The sequence below is a fragment of the Heliangelus exortis genome, chromosome 8 (genome assembly GCF_036169615.1).
Source record: "Heliangelus exortis chromosome 8, bHelExo1.hap1, whole genome shotgun sequence".
NCBI lineage: Eukaryota > Metazoa > Chordata > Aves > Apodiformes > Trochilidae > Heliangelus > Heliangelus exortis.
In genome coordinates, this window is record NC_092429.1 from 17799182 (window position 1) to 17816359 (window position 17178).

Consider the following 17178-nt stretch of genomic DNA (forward strand, 5'->3'; position numbering starts at 1 on the left):
CCCACACAGCACACTTGGCTGAAAGAATTGTTTGGTAGGCTGTGTGCTACATAGGCCAGATAGGGAGGGTTGGTAAGTGTCTGTTCTAGGTGCTTCCTGACCTGCAAGTGCATGATGGTGATGGGTTATTTTGAGGTTTTGATCTCTGATAGGTGGTCTCTGGCAATTTGAAGACATTACCACACTCGGCTTTCTGCTTTGCCTTGCTGCTAAGTATTACCACATATGGTAGAGACTCCACGTCACTGGCTGGTGTTGTCAAAAGCTACCTACTTTTGTACTCTGCTGGAATGATCATGACCTCAGGCAGTTGGGAGAAACAACAATTTAATACATGGCAGCTAAATCTGCCAGAGCTTGTTGTCTTTGGCTCTTAACCTTGTGTGGAAAGAGTCCTTGCCTGTGCCCACAGGCCTGAGGACTACCATTCCTGCTTTCACTGACACTGCACATCCTATGTGGAGAGTTCCACTGTTTGTCCATATGGAAAGCTTGTCATAGTTGTTAAAATTTTAAAGGGCAAAGAGTATGAATAAAGAAACTTCACAGTCAGCACTACTGTTAAATAAAAATGTGAGGACTGTTTTTGGAAGGTGAAGAAAAAATTATCTCTAGATTTTTTGTAGATAGTGCCAACTTGAAAATGGTTTATGAGCCCACTATGCAGTTCTCAGGTTTTGGTGGCTATTCTTTTTTCACTAAAACTTGTAGACATAAAAGAAAATAGGTTGAAATCTTTCTTCATATGAGAAATAAAATTATATGAAGTCAGAGTAAAAGATGAGGATTTTATCCTAGTTTCACTAAGAAATTGTGCTGCTATGATATCGTTGTCTTTATTCATCCAGCTCTTTGTTTCTGGAATAAAAGAAAATTGCAAGCAGGGATGTGATCTGTTTCACTCAGCTGAGAATGCCTCGTGGACAGTTTAAAAAGCTGATCAACCATAAGACCTAAGTCCATAGGAAATCAAACTTCCATGTTTCCGATGTTTAAACCAACACTTCTCTGGCAGTTGATTTATGTTCAGCAATGGATCAAGCCAGGATGTCTTGAAATAGTTACAGATACTGGCAGTGTGCCCTGCCACCTCCTACAGGTTACCAGGTCTACAGCAGGAATGGCTCAATGCCTCATTATGTACCTGAGTTTCTGCATTTCACAGATGAGCATATTAAGGCAAGCCAACATCAGTTTCTGTTCAGGCTTAAGCCAAAGCATTCCTGACATGGGAGACATCTTGCAAGAGTGATTAGTGTACCTACTTGGGGTAGATTATTTCTTTGTTGGCTGCAGCTTAATCTAGAGTCATATATATATATATGCATATATATATGAATACCTTCAACATCATGCTGCTTGGCAGAGGACTATGTTTAAATTATTGATCTGAAAGATCAGGAATCCTTAGTGGAAAATTTGAGGTGGTTTAGGGTACGATAGTAGCACGTCAAGAGGAATGGAGTCCTGACTATTATGCTTTGTAGTTGGTAAAAAAACCTAAGTCCGTTCATCATTATATTTAATTCTGTCAACATAATTTTGCTTCTCTTTTGATTTTTCAATACTATACCACAGTTCAAAAATGTAAAATGAAAAATAATTTGACAAAAACCACAGCATTTAATTTTAAAAATACCAAGCATCTCTATTTCTCTGTATGTTGGGTGTGTTACCCATTGCTGTACAGAGCTATTGGGGAGCGCATACACTGGTTCCTGGGGCACCAACAGTCACGTCGGCATTTTTCTCGTGATATATTTTAGACAATGAGACTACATAAAGGAAGGTAATTTATTCGCAGGGGCGGCGAGCAGGCTCCGAGGCTGGTGGTGGCAGCTGCGGTCCCGGGGTTGCTGGAGAGACGCTGTCCGGCCGCGGACCTTCCCCCCGCCGTGCCGCGCTGCCCGCACAGGCGGTCGCTTCTCCGTGCTTTTACGGCGGCTGCGTTTCGAGACCTGCTGACGAGACTCAGGACGGTCCCGGGTTATTTACTTTAGTGAACGCCGCTGCTGCGCAGCCGTTCGCCCAGCCCGCGTTCCGGGAGCCTCGCCGGCTGATGCTGCCTGCCCTCCAGCCGCTTCAGAGCCCCCTGCCCGGGAGGCCGGGGGAGCTACCGTGGAGCGGTGGGGGGCGGCTGCCAGCGCGGGGCGGAAGGGGCCGGGGGAAGCCGCCGACCCCTCAGAGGCGGCGAGAGGAGCTGGGCGGCAAGTGGCGGCGGCGGCTCGGCCCCTTTAAGGCTACGCTTGCCGTAACCCGATCCCGCCGCCGCAGCCAGAGCCCCCACCGCCACCGTGGGAGCATCCTACGGCTGGGAAGGACTGTCCCGTCCCGTCCCGCCGCCAAGAGGCATGACCCCTACATCAGGTGCTGCGGGAAAGGTGAGAGGGGTAAGACCGCTGATCCGGCGAGGCAGGGGCGGTGCAGCCCCTTCTTCTCCGCCCCCGTGGGGTTGCGCGGAGCGGCCCCTTCCTCCCCCCCCTCTTCTTCCCTCCTCCAAGGGCCGCCCCCGAGGGCCGTAGCCGGCGGCTCTGGCCGCCCTGACAGCGCAAAGTACAGCGGCCGTCCCCTGCCTCCCGCCGCCCCTGCAGCGCCTGGCCGCGGGCGGAGCGACCGCAGCGGGTGCGTGCGGCGGCTCCAGCCCGCCCGCCTGTCCGCCTGCCAGCTGTCCGGGGCTGCTGCCGCGGGCGGGTGCGGTGGGAACGGCGGGCGCCTCGGCTGACAGGGATTGACAGGGGAACGCCAGGTAATGCCCGGCTCGGGGGAGCGCCCGGTGGTTTCTCGTTAGCGCTGCTCTGCTCCGGAGCCTGTTCGGGTCCCTCCGCGCCCCCTCGGCTCGGTGCCCCCCTCCGAGTTTGGACGAGGAACCCCCCTCCCTGTTGCTTTGTGACTGCAAACTTCTTGCAGGTTTGAGGAAATCGGTGGTGTAGGTAAATGATACCTCAGCGTATAGTTTTACACAGAGAAGGGAACTGTTTGATCTGTGAATAGCTTGAATTTTCTGCATCTTTTTAATGCTGCTTACTGAACCAATAAGATACCCAGTGCAGTGCATCTAATGTAATTGGCGCAATAGAAACTAACATTCAGACCAACAGTACAGCAATACTCAAGCACTGCAGAGGTTTTATTGCTGGGCTTAGGATATAATATGCAAACAGTAGTTCCCTGTTGCTCTCTGCAAATTAGCATGGCAAGTTCTACAATGATTGGATTTGGCTTTCAGTTTTAAACAGATCAGGAGAGTGTAAGGGTGAGTCGTATGTCCTGGTATCACTAGCAGCTTTAGATATAATCTTGTTTGGAAATTGATCCAACTCTTCTTGAAATCCAGCTTTAAAGAAAGTAAGGGCTCTAGGCCTTACACCTTCTGCTCCTCCTTACTATGTCTTGTGGCTATATAGTTGCATTTCTTACTTTTATGACCAGAAAAATTGGTGTGGAACCAGTCATATGAGAAGAACATAAATGCTAAATGGCATTGATCGTAAGAAGCTTCGTAAGTCTTCTGCTTCTTTATTCTCTTTCAGTTAAGTGCATAATGGTTTCCTATTGGGGTGAATGACTGCTGAGTCTTCATAGTGTTGATATTTTTTTCTTCTAAGTTCAAAATAGAAACAATTGCAGGAGAACCACCATGTGTTAATAGCAGGCCAAAAGAGTGTATTTTCAGTTCTTACTGAGTAGGATTGAAAAGCTGTCTTATTACGTCTTTCAAAATTAGTGAGGTTAAAAGAGTAATTTGATATTTTTGGATGTTTGCTGATATTTATTTTCCTAACAACTGTACCGAAAAGTTGCAAGAGTGAAGTTCTGATAATTTGTGATTACTGTCTAACTGAACTTCAGGTAAGCCAGGAAAAGACCAGAGCTAAAAAGTTTATGGTTAAGAACAAACCAGGATATAGTAGGTTTTTTTTTTCTGAATTAGAAAATAGTTATACTAAACCTCCCTTTCCACCCAGCCTTCTACTAGCTCAAAAACCTTATCAGCTGACTGAATGGTAATCAATGACTATGCAGTTCAGGGGATAAAGTGTCTGCTCATATATAATCCATGAAGTTCTGTATCTTGATTAGACTTTGCTAGAGGGCCATGAGAAGATACTGGTGCAGAAAACCACAGGATAATTGAAGCTGTCTTTGACTTACTAACTTTATCTATTGTCCTTAGGGCAAAGAAATTATATGTTATCAGAAGCTTATTACTCTTAAGTTATAAACTCAAGTTCAGCAACATGAATTTTTCTTTTAAATAAAAATAAAATCAGGTAAACAACAGTTAATTTTCCTGTTAAACAGGATATAGTTGAAAACAACTTAAAGATAAGAGAAGAACTTTCTATCTGAACTATTCTTCCATTTCACATAAAACACTGTGTTTACACCTGGCCGTTGAATTAGATTAAAATAAAGCATTCTTAATTTGCCTAAGTAAAACATTACATTATTCCCAGACTTGGTACCTCATGTACTCAAACAGCATCTTGATAAGCATATATGAAATCGCGCTCTGAAATGGGTCTTGCAAAACTCTTACGAGTATCTGTGAGACCAACTACAGAGGCTGGGTGACTACTTTTTTTTCTGCCATCATCAGAGCTTTCACCCTCTCTGCCATCATGGTTCTGTACTTTCTGCTGAAACTGCTCAGAGGTATAGGTGTATAACTCTTTGGAAAGTCAGGTCATGCGCTTTACACGCAACTGCCTTCTCAGAAGAAATTCTCTGTCCAGGCTGCCTAGGAGAAAGATTAGTTCTTCTAATGCATTTATTGCAGTCTCCTATACTAAAATGAACACCTGTCAGGCACAGAAACATTACTCGTCTAATAAAATCTTATGATGCTAAGGAAACTAAAAAAAAACCTCTGTGGATTTCTTTTGTGCAAGGGGTTATGCAGTGGCTTTGAAACTCAGAGGTACTTTACAGATGAATAAAATTGGTAGCATCATGAGAATTGCCATGTTTTAGTCAAAAGGATGAAGTAGGTGTGATTGATGTTGTGGTTTTGCTGTTTTTCTGAAGAGCATTGTCTTCAATATACATTTTGGCTTCTTTCACACACTTTAGGAATTAAACCAACTGTTTTTTTTCCTTATGTGGTCCAGGCAATTTGCTTGCTATCAATGAGATGATTTAATAACAAAGTTTTTGCCTTGTGAGTTAAATCTGGAATGTACAGTACTTATCATTGGAATAAAACTGGAAGATATAAACTTGGAATGTTTTATTCCCTTGAACAGAAATGTTTTAGAAAATCAGGCTTAACATGCTTTGGCTCTAGTACTTTAAGCTGTGTGAAAAGTGCATAAAATTTGATTTGTTTTTTCTGTCTTCTTGGTCAGTGGAGGCAAATGGAGGAGTGTGTGGAGAACTGTAAAAAGTACTTGAGAGAATACCGAATATTCAGGATAGTATTTGAAATGGGATGTTCTAATAGACCAACATTAAAAAGTAGGTAAATGGTCAGAGATAAACAAATCGTCATCAGATAAACAAATCAAATGAACCAAAGTTTGTTGCAATGCAGTATATGTACATTAAAATTTTTGTTTGGAGTAAAAATACAGTTACGGACTGAATCTTCTGATCACCTCCACTTATTGCCTTCTGGGTTCTGTTGCATAGCGTAGCTGTCCCAGAATTTGCAAGCTGGATTCCTCTTGGGTTAAACTGAGCAGGAAGATCAGACTGAAGTGGCACACCAGATATAATCTAGACTGTAGAGTCCCCAAGACAAGATTAAAGCTGGTCTGAAGAAAACACTTGAAATCCATATGATATGGATGCAGGTTTCACTAAGTAAATCTACTCTCATTTGTCCTGTGTTAGGCTTAGATAGCTGTGACTTTTACTTGTAGGTACTAGACAAAGAAGGTTTTCAAATAATTCCTTTTCTTTTTGTTGCTCTTCAGTTCTGGAGAAAATGAAAAGACAGAGGAAGAGGGGGGGGGAAATGTTTGAGTTCATTGAACCTTTTGCTTCTAAATGTTTGAAGACAAAAGTACTTTTTTTCCAATCTATATATAGAACAGCTTTTGTTAAAGTTCAAAGTTTAAATGCAAACTGTGTTTCAGTGTAGTCACCATTTACACCACTAGCTGACAATATTGTACTTAATTATTAAAAAAGCTATTATTTTAATTGGTTGGCTTTTTTTTTTTTCCCTAACATTCAAGTTTTTATCTATCTGCAGTGCCAATACGATTTCAAAAATCTGAGGCCCATTCCCTCATTCTGTAATGCGTATGAAACAACGCTGGATGAGTTTATATCATTGTATCAGTCTTTACTGACTACTAGGTAGTTGTTGTAACATCAAATAATGCTAGCCTAATCTTCATTTAATTTTTTTGTATTTTCTTTAGTAAAACTAAAATAGGTGACAGCAGTAATTTAAATGGCTATGGAAGTAATTATTTAAATATTTTAAATTAAACCAAATTTTTTTTTTTTTTACTTTTCTGCTCAACTTCATAGAAGTTGATTTTTTATGAGTTTGTAATCTTTGACAGTCTTGGAATATAAAATACTTCACCACACTATCAAAACAGATTCATTCTGGTAAAATATCCTTCTGTCTTGTGACATAGGAGAAATGGCTGAAGCATTTAGAGACTGACACTTGTGTTTGGAATTGTTTAGCTATTTACTTAGGCCTTATGAAAAGTCTAAATATCCAGCATCGCAAAAATGCAATAGCTCTGACAACAGGAAGCTTTTCAGTGTTGTGTGAAGTTTAGACTTTCATGTGAAGAAGAAAAAAGCTGAAATATAGTAATAGGCTATCTGCTATCACAGATATCACTGTGAACAAAGTGCAAATTGAGAACTACTATCTTTGTGAATTTGACAAACGTAAAGCTGCAGTGAGACTATTGCTTCTCGAGGCTGACCTGAAAAGTCTCTTGTCTACTCTTATCTGATTTCATTTTTGCTTTTTAGAATCCCATTGCAGCAGTGAATCTGGTAAGAATGAGGCAAGTTGTAACTTTGGAGCTTCTTGGGACAGGAGTGGAGGCTTCTGAGCTGGTGTTGGCACTGGTCAGTGGTCCTTCCTGCCCTTTCTGTGCAGACAAAATATGTGTGACTTTAGGCAGTGAAAATGTATCATATGCAAATGTTTAAAAAAATACAAACAAAGTGCAATTTACACATATAAAATTTGGGGGATAGTTTTAGACTGATACACCTTAAGTAGAAAAATTGAACAGGATGAAACTTTTAGTGAGTAATATTCCTGTTGATGTTAGTTGTCAGAACCACCTTCTCTGGCTGCTTAAAATAGTTAAATGGAAAATAGACTGAAATTACCTTTTGCCTCTTTTCACAGACTGAATAACAATGGCTTCCTTCAGCAACCTGACTATTGGCATTGCTTTTGCCAGTTTTACCATATTTCAGCTCCTGTTCCATGTTTTAAGTCCTTGGGTGTCAACACGAATATCACCTGGTTTTAACAAGCTCAGCCAAAAAAGGAAGATCGAATGGAATTCAAGGTACAGTGTTCAAAACAAACTACAGCTAATGAGCTACCTGAAATTGTCAACATTGAACTACCTGAGTGCACGTATATATATATATATATACATATATATATATATATAATTGAAGAAAATGTTATTAGGTAAATGTAAAGATTAGAAGGATGGTTCCGATCACTTTTCAAATTACAGATGTAAAATGCTAAGGCCTATTGAACACACAGCATTACAAGCACTTTTAATGCTTCACTTCTAAGTGAAACACTTTGTTAGACAGTGATCCCCAAGTGAAAATCAGTAGAAAAATAAAACAGTGACTGGTGACAAGTAATAAGGTTGAGTGGATTGATTTTAAATGGCTTCTCTGTGATACTCCTTCTAGTAAAGAGAAAAGATACCAAATCCTCCAAACATACATGAAGAGCAAAAGTATTGCATTATAATCTATGATCTAAATGTTAGTGTACCTGTGGTCATGTTTTTGAGTGCAAAGCTGGTGCTGCTACACTAGACCCTGTTTTAGGTAAGTTAAAGTTTTCCAAGAAATTTGTTTTATTTTTAGTGTAGTATTGGAGTGAGGCAGGGTTAGACTGGTACACCTGTGTGTTGTTGAGGAAGGAAACTGCAGGCAGAGGAGGGGGAAGCTAAGACAGACACAGGGTACACATTCAGGAAGGCATTATGGAAACTCAATCTAAAAACCTTCCTCACTCCCTTTGTGTTTTGGCAGTTCTGTCGTTGAGATGGAGCTACCTGCATTTCACTTATCTCCTCAGACACAGAGTGCTGTTAGAAACCTGTTTAAGCCTCTGAATCTTTCCAGGTGCCCTCCTCTCTTTTAAGCCATAAAGGAGGTATAGAGTAATAATTTCAAATGGGATGATCACTGAGGTTTTATTTGTGATATACTACTCTGAAAGGGTATATACAGTGCACAAGCTTCTCTAGCTGAAATGAATTGATATAGTATAACTGTGCTTGAGTAGCCCAGTACAACCCTAAAATATTTTTTAGGCATTTCTCAAATTTGAAGCTCAAAATATGTACTGCACTGGTTTCACTGCACTCAAAATGGATTAGTCATCTCACTTCCTTCTCAGTGCTGTTTAAAGGCAATATAAGGTGGATACTTCTAAAGTTGTTTCCATTGTTCTAGGCAACGTTACCAGCTCCTGTAGTCTTGCCTCTCCATTTTGCAAATGTAGTGTTCTTAAAGGCACCATCTTAATTTCAGTTTCATCATTGAATAATTATCTATCTGCCAGAACAACCTTGTAGGATGCCAGTTCATAGCTTGGATGTCTGTGCTACCCCTGGCAATAGAGGTAGACAGGGAAAATAAACTGTTACTGTGTCTGAAGTTTTGTCTCTAATCCACATCAAGTGACCCTTGAACTGCATAATAGGCTTTCTGAGAAAATATCCTCTGCCTGGTAGCACTATGCTAAGTTGTAGTGCCTTGCATAATAATAAATGAATTGTTTCACACATCACAAGTGTGGTGGAAATAAGACTCTGTAATCTCTGGTCTACTTTGTAGTAAGATGTTTAACCACTCAAGTTGATACACCACCCCAGGCTGGGTCCTTTTTTTTTCCCCTTCTTTCTGAATTTTGTTTTATGGTTGATACCAGGATGTAGATGTCAGCACATAGATGAGTTGTGGCATGAAACACAAAGCATGATCCATCAACAACTTTTTGATGTACCCAAAGAGGGCATGGAGTCAGAGAAAGGCTCTCTGTGCTTGTGTTTCTACAAAAGAGTGCCTGTTAATTCTCCTGACCAACCACAGTGTCTTGTCAGACTGCCTCATCACTCCAGTCTTTCACCCAAGTGAAGAGACATCCCCAGGAATATCTTACATGTTCAGAGAATGTAGATGGACATATAGGTACTCTGCAGACAGCTTTGCAAGTGGAGGTAATTCCTATCTCCCAGTAAAATGATCTGGATTAACTTAAATGATTTAAAAGTAGATGTTTGTTATTTTATCCTATATTGAACTGGTGTAGGGAGTGCTCATACAAATTGTTCTGTTGACAGTCCTGAAGGAAACTGGCACAGAAGATGGCTTTGCATTTTTATCAGCTCAGCTGGGTCTGGAAGAGGGCATCTGTCTGAAATGGGCTGTAGCATTGAAAATGTATTGTTACAGTTTGGAGGGTTTTGTAATCAAGCATTTGAGCTGCAGCTGTGGACTGTGTTTTCCATGCTGTCAGTTTGTTCATTCTGACCTTCCAAGAATTAAGAACCAGTTAAGTGATTGTTTTTGGAATCTTAAGTTTTCAGATGCTCAAACTGAGTTAGAAGCTATACTTCAGCACAGATGTAGTATAACGTTTTGATTTGTTATGTATAAATTCCTGTCACTTCTTCTACTAATACATGTTTGTATTGCTATTAAGCCATTGTGAAAATATATTCCATAATAAATGAACAAATATGCAACTTGCCAGGGGAACTTCTTTCACTGCAGTTTATTGAGGAGTTAAAGAATGCAAGCTTTGACAGTAATTTCAAGGAGATGTACTGAGCTTGATTGTGTGACCTAGATTCCATATTAAAAGGGAGAGTAACACTGTTTCCCTTCTTATGTCCCCTCTTTGGAGAAACTTCGAAGTGCAGAAGGAAATCTGCTGCACTTTTCCCCCCTCCCCCCTTCCTCCCCCCTTCCTCCCTCCTTCCTCCCCCCTTCCTCCCCCCTTCCTCCCCCCTTCCTCCCCCCTTCCTCCCCCCTTCCTCCCCCCTTCCTCCCCCCTTCCTCCCCTCTTTCTCCTCCTCTTCTTCCTCTCTTTCTTCCTCTCTTTCTTCCCTCCCTTCCTTCCCCCATTTCTTCCCCCCTTTTCCTTCTCCCTCCCTTCCTTCCTCTTTCTTCTTCTTTTTCCCCCCTCCCTTTTCAAATGTTGTGGTTTTGTGTAGCTTGTATTCTAAACACTGAGGTTTGCATAAACAGGCACTTCTGAGAAAAATTTCAACTATAAGCTAATGAGCTGTATTCTAGGACAGATTTTACTTCTTTCCGCATTATCCTCTCCTAAAGCTCAAAAATTCCAGGTATTTCTCAAAGACTAATATGCCATGCTTTGTTTTAAAAAGGAAGAAAAATTCTTAGTGCTCTGCTAATTCTGTGTTGCAAGAGTAGACATTTTAGTTGAATCATAAATTATAATTCAGATTCTGATAACTATTTTTTTTCCTTTATTAAAAAAAGGAAAATAGCATAATGGTTAATAAATGTTCTCATCAAGCTTGTTAAATTTGGGTATTCTTACTATATTGATTTCCATTAATTTTTTTTAATGCTATTGAAAAAGCTGCTGAAAATAACATGATGACACTCTTCAAACAAATTGTAAATAGAGACTTATGAAAAGCCACAGAATCTTCTAATGCCAATAGAAGATAATATAACTTAGGGAAAAATACTAGGGATTATAACCTACTCTTTCTTTGCAAGATCTTCCATAGGAAGCAAAACATTTTCTTTAAATCTTGCATGGTAGACTTCACACTCCTGAGAGTAACCGTGTGCACGTTTAATATACTAGTAATTTCCAAATAAATGTGTTAAATGCATACAAAGACAAGACAATTAACTAACAGCTTCTAAACATTTGTGTGCATGTTGTTAATGCTGTGAGTGTGGTGCAAAGATGTTCTTGATCACACAGCATCTAATTTAGGGTTCTCATCTTTCAAATAGCATCCAAGATTCAGTTGAGCTATTTTGGCACATAATATTTTTTTGCTGTTTATAGTAGTGTTAAACCCATGACTAGAGGAACAAGGTTACAAGTTTTGGGTCCTTGCCAATTGCCTTGTTCTACCTTCCAAGAATATATGTGGACTCAAATGGGCCGGAATGGCCCTGGCCTCTGTGCTGGCAGAAACCCTGACAGGGCCCTTTTAAATAGGTAATTCTCTTTAAGTGCTTGTTAACATGCTTTGTGCATGAAGCCTGTATACTTGAGACTGCTGTCTTTGGAAAAAAAAAAGTGTTTGGTACCCAAGTGTGGACAAGACAATGCTGATTACTGTGACTTTATACAGGACAAGAGGCATATAAAATAAAGCAAACCTGTGAGCTGCTAGTCCCTGTGAACCTGTAAGCAATTATACCTGTCTTTGAAAACCAGAATCTACTTCTCATGCACTAGAAATGTGTTTTCAAAGCTTTCCATGATAGGATTTTTCATTTAATGCCCCTATTTCCAAAACTTGAACTTCAGGGATTTATTATGAGTCATCTTTTAATTTGGTGCCTGAAAGAAGACACCTACTGCTGCAGGACTTATGGGCCAATCTGGATATGAAATGCATGTAGATTTTCCAGCAAGTGTGATGATACAGTAAGTATTTGTTAGAGAATTCAGTGCCATATTATCTTTAAAGATTCATTAAGATATGAGATAATTGGAGGAAAATTTAGATCTTTGTTATGGTAAGGCCTCGCTTTCGATTTAACACCCCTGCCCCAACCTAATAGATTCCTTCTTTTTGCCTTTTTCTAACCTGTCATTGTATAAGTGGTTGGATGTAGTGTAAAGAAGAGCTGCTTGTCTTAAACAGAGGTATTTGGAGGCAGTTGATAATGTCTTCAGAAACATCCTGCCTTAAGCACAGTATGTGAATGGCAGAACCTTCTTGTGACTGTGATCTCTTTTTCAGGACAGTGTCCACATTCCACGCCCTGGTGGTTGGTGGGTTTTGCCTATATATTTTGTTGTACGATGATGCTGTTAATGCTGACCGTCTCTGGTAAGGCGTTGTGCTGTATTTACACAAAATAAAAACATAAATGAGAAGGAAAAAAATAATACCATGATGAATACATTGCTGAAATAATTGTTTCATTTCCCATAAAAATATGCAGTTGTGATGTGTCCATTTTTATGTCTGTACTATATGATAATTCCAAATTGTTTTGTCAGTATTAATGTCTTAGTGCATTGTGTCTCTGAAGTGGAATAGATAAAATACAAGCAATCGATTTGAAATGGCACATTAAATTACTGAAGCATAGAACCAAGAGTGTAACTGTTAAGTCAGCATAACTGAAACTATGCTATTTACTATAATAATTTTAAAGTGAAATTAAAATGCTGCTGTGGGTCTGGAGGGTGTGTGAAAAAGCTGGAATATTTTATTGTATGTATTAAATATATATATGAATAAATTGATAAAGTAAGAGGTTTGAATTTCCTCTTCCCATAAAGCTTTTATCAGTCTTTGTTTTAAAGAAGTATGAAAGTTTTAGGTGATGTATTCACAAGCAATGGGAATATTTAATAAATGGGCTTTTAATGTTTTCCCTAGTTAACAAAATATTCTCTATTATGCTTATCTTTTCTTAATTTTTGTTTATATTGTTCTGTTTCACACTTCGAGGGAAGAGGAACAAGATGCCTTCATCTTAGTTGAGTTCTTTATAAACTGCTTTTGGTATTTTAACATTTCACTTGTTGTCATCTGGAACCCTTTCCCTATACAAGGAAAAGGCCATATTTTTCCTAAAGATGAACTAACTACTTGAATTTTCATTTCATATTTCTGTCATGGACTGTTGCTTTTAACCTTGTCAAAGGACCACACTGTGAGCCAGTTTAAACTTAATGAATTTAATGACTGATGCTTGTTCTGCTATTTTGATATTGTAAATTAGTGACAATGAAGTGTGGGCTGGACAGGATTGTATGCTTGAAGCACTCTGCCACTGACTTGTGTGGCTTTAATAAATGTAATATTAATCCATAACACATTGGCCTTTTCTGTTTGTAGTGCTGTATGATTAAATTGTTGGCTGTTCTGGATTTTTTTCATTGCATTCTGATATTTTTATACATAGAAATACAGTCTGAATATCTTATGAGATCTGTTAACAATATTCAAAAGCAGCACATTATTATAACTGTGTGTGTTGTGGTAAGATTTATCAGATAGCAGCTTTTATCCTGGTTTGTTGGAGAAGACCTTGTTCTAAGCAGTAGAAAAGAAGTCATGAAAGGCAGAAATAGAAGCCTCTTGGCAATGATAAATAAATTGAGTCTTCACATTTACTAAATTTTCCTGGTGTAATTCCAGGAAAAAGTCAAATTAAGCAGAAATCAAAGCACTTCTTTGTCCTTTGAAAGTTTGAGAAAAGTTATATATTTTTGTGCACTGCTTTGAAAACCTGATCTTACAGAGCCTAGGTGTGCTAGATTATGTGAAGATTATGTCTTTTAAAAGACAGAATCCATCTGCCTTTGGGTGTATTGGTTTTCTGTATTTCTACTGTTGCCTCTAAGTACTGTCTTCTGTTGTAATATGTTTACAGTGAAAAATGTCAGTGGTTTGATTTACATTTGGTAGAGTAAGGAAAGCTTTAGATGTATATCCAGTAGATTTTAAAATATATATATAACCTGTGTGTTTCTAAAGCAAAGCTTCTTGTTCATTTCATGGCAGCATTTCTGTAAATTGTTTCTCAGTCAAAATTATCGTAGTGGTTTCAGCAGTTTGTCAATTGGAAGTGCCCGAACACATTCTAAATCTGGATATTGGTATTTCTAGTTAGTAAACTAAAAATTTTAAAAAATGTTAAGTATATATTATACCCATATGTCTAGAAAGGAATCAAGATTCCTGGTAAGGGTTTGGGCTAAGTGTAGAGAGGATGTAGTATTACTGTCAGGTTTCCTGAAACTAGATGCAAGAGTTCCTAACAGTGACATTAACTTATCAGTGGACAGTGGAGCATTGGTAAGTTGGAGGAAAGCATCAGTTTTGTGTACATACACATTTTGTTGGTCTAGGACATCTCATAACATTTTGCCTTTTTTTTTTTTTTTAGTATGTATAATATAGACGAGCTAACATAGATGATGTAGACATTTTTTTTGAGGTACTTAGTGTAACAGTGGAAAGTGTGGAGGTGGTAGAGATTAGATAAGGAGAGGGAGAATATATAAATAGGTGAATTAAGTTGTAGCTTCAAAGAGAAGCAGATTTTTTCGTATGACTGTTCACTCTACAGCCATTACACTTTTTGAAGTCTGCAGTTTGATTAGCATTTGGTACGACTGCATCTGCAAAGAAGTTTGAAGAAAGTTGGTCACATGGACTTTTGTGTGTTGCATCTGCCTGTGCATGTTGTGAATTCATTTGCCATACACACCTCAATCACAGCAATCATAGCAATCACAGGACATAGCTCTACCCTTTTGCTCGTTCAAGTCTCTCTCTGTTTGTCACACCTGGCTCTCACTGGCATCAAAACTGGGCTGCAAACACCAGGGCTCATAAGCTCCATTGCACTGCCTGATCAAGGAGGCAGATCAGGAAAACTACAAAATTTTAGACTAAATTCTAAGCTTTCCACTATTGAGATTAATTTGGGATTCTAATATGGAGTCTTTTTCAGGAAGGTGACAGGTGGGTAGTGCAACCATATACATTGAAGTATTGGTTTAGAAATCCAAGAGAAGTGTTTATTGCAAGGTGACCAATCTCATGGAAAGAAAGAAGGCATAGGAATCATTCCCTGTTTTACCCAGTTAACTGATGTTTACCATTATCAGGGAACCAATTTAATATTTTCAGTCCATTGCATCTTCTCTGAAGAAGAATATGAAGATTCTGGAGTGAGGCTCCATCTTGGTGAAGATGTGCTGATGTGTGTTGGGAGCACTTATGGGTTAGGCTATGATGTGGTTGCTGCAGCTGGGAGCTCTAATGGGAGGGATGTAACTACTTAAAGAGTTTCATTCAGCTAAAGGTGTGAGAACACATCTGTCTAGCATGACTTACAGAAGAGCTACACCTAAAGAAGCATTCAGCCCACAACCTGCATATCTCATGAAACCAGATTTTGAAGACATGGAAAAATGTTCCTGTCTTAAGCTGTAGTTAAGAGAGCCTCTCTGTCCAATCTTGAGAGATGGAATGAGCTCCAGACTCTCCTGGTAAAGTTTTTTCTCACCTAGTGGCAGAATTCTGTTTTTGCGAGTCCTGTTTTCCTGGAAGCTGCCCTCTCCCACAGGGAAGCAGTTAGTTTTAGGTGCTCAGAAAGCCTTAAAATGTAGTGAACAGATTGTAATAATACAGGAAATCTCTTTCACTGCTTCATTCCAATAGGATTTAAAACGAGTAGCTAATTAATAGCATTTCATTGCTTTCTAGTTGAGGCAGACTTTGTATTGAAGGTGCCTGTAAGCACAGTTATGTTCCATTTTTCTCAAAAGGTTTACAACAAAGACTGCTTTCACAGTTTGTCTTGAACAGTTCACCATTTATAAATCTGTAGACCTGTCACTTGGAGCTCAATTTGTTATTACACAAAGCAGATCTAAATTAGATGCACAACTTAGTTTTAAAAAAAAAAGGTAACATCTTTATGCCTTGGAAAAGAGTTTTGCTTACCAAACTCTTCAAAGCAGGATTTTATAGAGGACAGTGGAGGAAAGAACAAAGGTTACTTGCTGTAATGTGGATGCTTTCTTTTCTTGAGCTGTATTCACAAGTTTAGGTTTGTTGAACATCCTAGAGGAACTGATGATGTGTGTGCTACTAAGAGCTTTGCCTGCTGAATGTTTGTCACCAAAAGGGAAAGGATAGAAGCTGTGATATTATTCTGAAAAGCATTTCTCCTTGAAGATTCTTTGGCTTCAAAGAACTGGCAAATAATTCCTTTCATGTCTTCTACTCTGTCTATCCCTATAAGCATCTGTCTTCTTGTGAATAGGAAAAGCATCAGCTAAGCAAGATATTTTTGCCATCTTTAACAACGTGTAGCACAGGAAGAAGAAGAAAAATGGAGAAAGAGTGTCAGGACTCAGAAGAGACTGGCTGGACTGTTCACTCTTTTTCTTTTTCCAGAGAAGCCAGCTCAGGGTGCCTGCTGGATTTTAGTTCTAGTCTCTAGCAAGGTTCCTGGGGTAGACTTTGTGCCAAGGCAGAGGATAATCCTGATTAGGGTAGTTTGTATATGTCTTATATCTGTGTGGAAAAGGAACACATTTTCATGATTAGGACCTTTCTTAACCAAATCTCATTGTGTTTTATTGATGAGCCAAGAATGATAGACATTATGTGTTTGATTTGTATATGTTCTTTGCAAGTTAACTTGTTATAGAGGCTGTAACTGTGTTTTTTTGGTGTGTTTACAGGGGTGACCCTTCAATTGTGCAACTGAATATTGCTATTACCACAGGCTACCTCATTTCTGGTAATTATGCAACATAGATATAACATACACACCCTGAATATTGAGTAACTATGCCTGTACATGTATACTGAACCACTGTGCTGGAGCTGTCATAGGTGTGCACAACACAGTTTCTGCTGTGGCCTTTCAAATTGCTAATAGAGTTGTGGATTGTGGTGAAATCATATGATCTTGCCAGCTATTGTGAAAGATGGAATGATATCTCCCCAAGCACTGAGGAAATGCCACTGTGTGGCTTTCTGGTGGTTTGATAGGCAACCACCATCTCCAGGTCAGTTTTGTCCTTCAGCCAACCGAGAAGGTACTAAAGCAGTGCCCTTCACTCCCTTCAGGGTGTCTACAACTCATACTTCTTGGCATGGCATTCACCCCTATGTACATTTTGTGTTCTTAATTATTTACTGTCAACTAAAATTGGCATGGGAATCTTGCTACAAAAAGCTTTGGATATTTTTTTAAGGTAGGTGGGGATAATGCTGATTT

At 39.3% G+C, this 17178-nt stretch overlaps 1 protein-coding gene across 7 annotated transcripts in view; it reads left to right on the forward strand.

Moving 5' to 3' along the window:
• Positions 1-17178, forward strand: part of TLCD4 (TLC domain containing 4) — a 42714-nt gene that overhangs the window by 12317 nt on the left and 13219 nt on the right. For 2 of the 7 annotated variants that reach the window (XM_071750790.1, XM_071750791.1), the window contains 3 exons: positions 7337-7502; positions 12159-12248; positions 16637-16695. In XM_071750790.1, the coding sequence (XP_071606891.1) occupies positions 7348-7502; positions 12159-12248; positions 16637-16695 (304 nt within the window). In that variant the 5' untranslated portion in view covers positions 7337-7347. Of the gene's footprint in view, positions 1-1868; positions 2368-2492; positions 2931-3321; positions 3346-7336; positions 7503-12158; positions 12249-16636; positions 16696-17178 lie in introns of those variants that run through there. The other 5 variants (XM_071750793.1, XM_071750788.1, XM_071750792.1 and 2 more) reach the window with 5 other exon arrangements.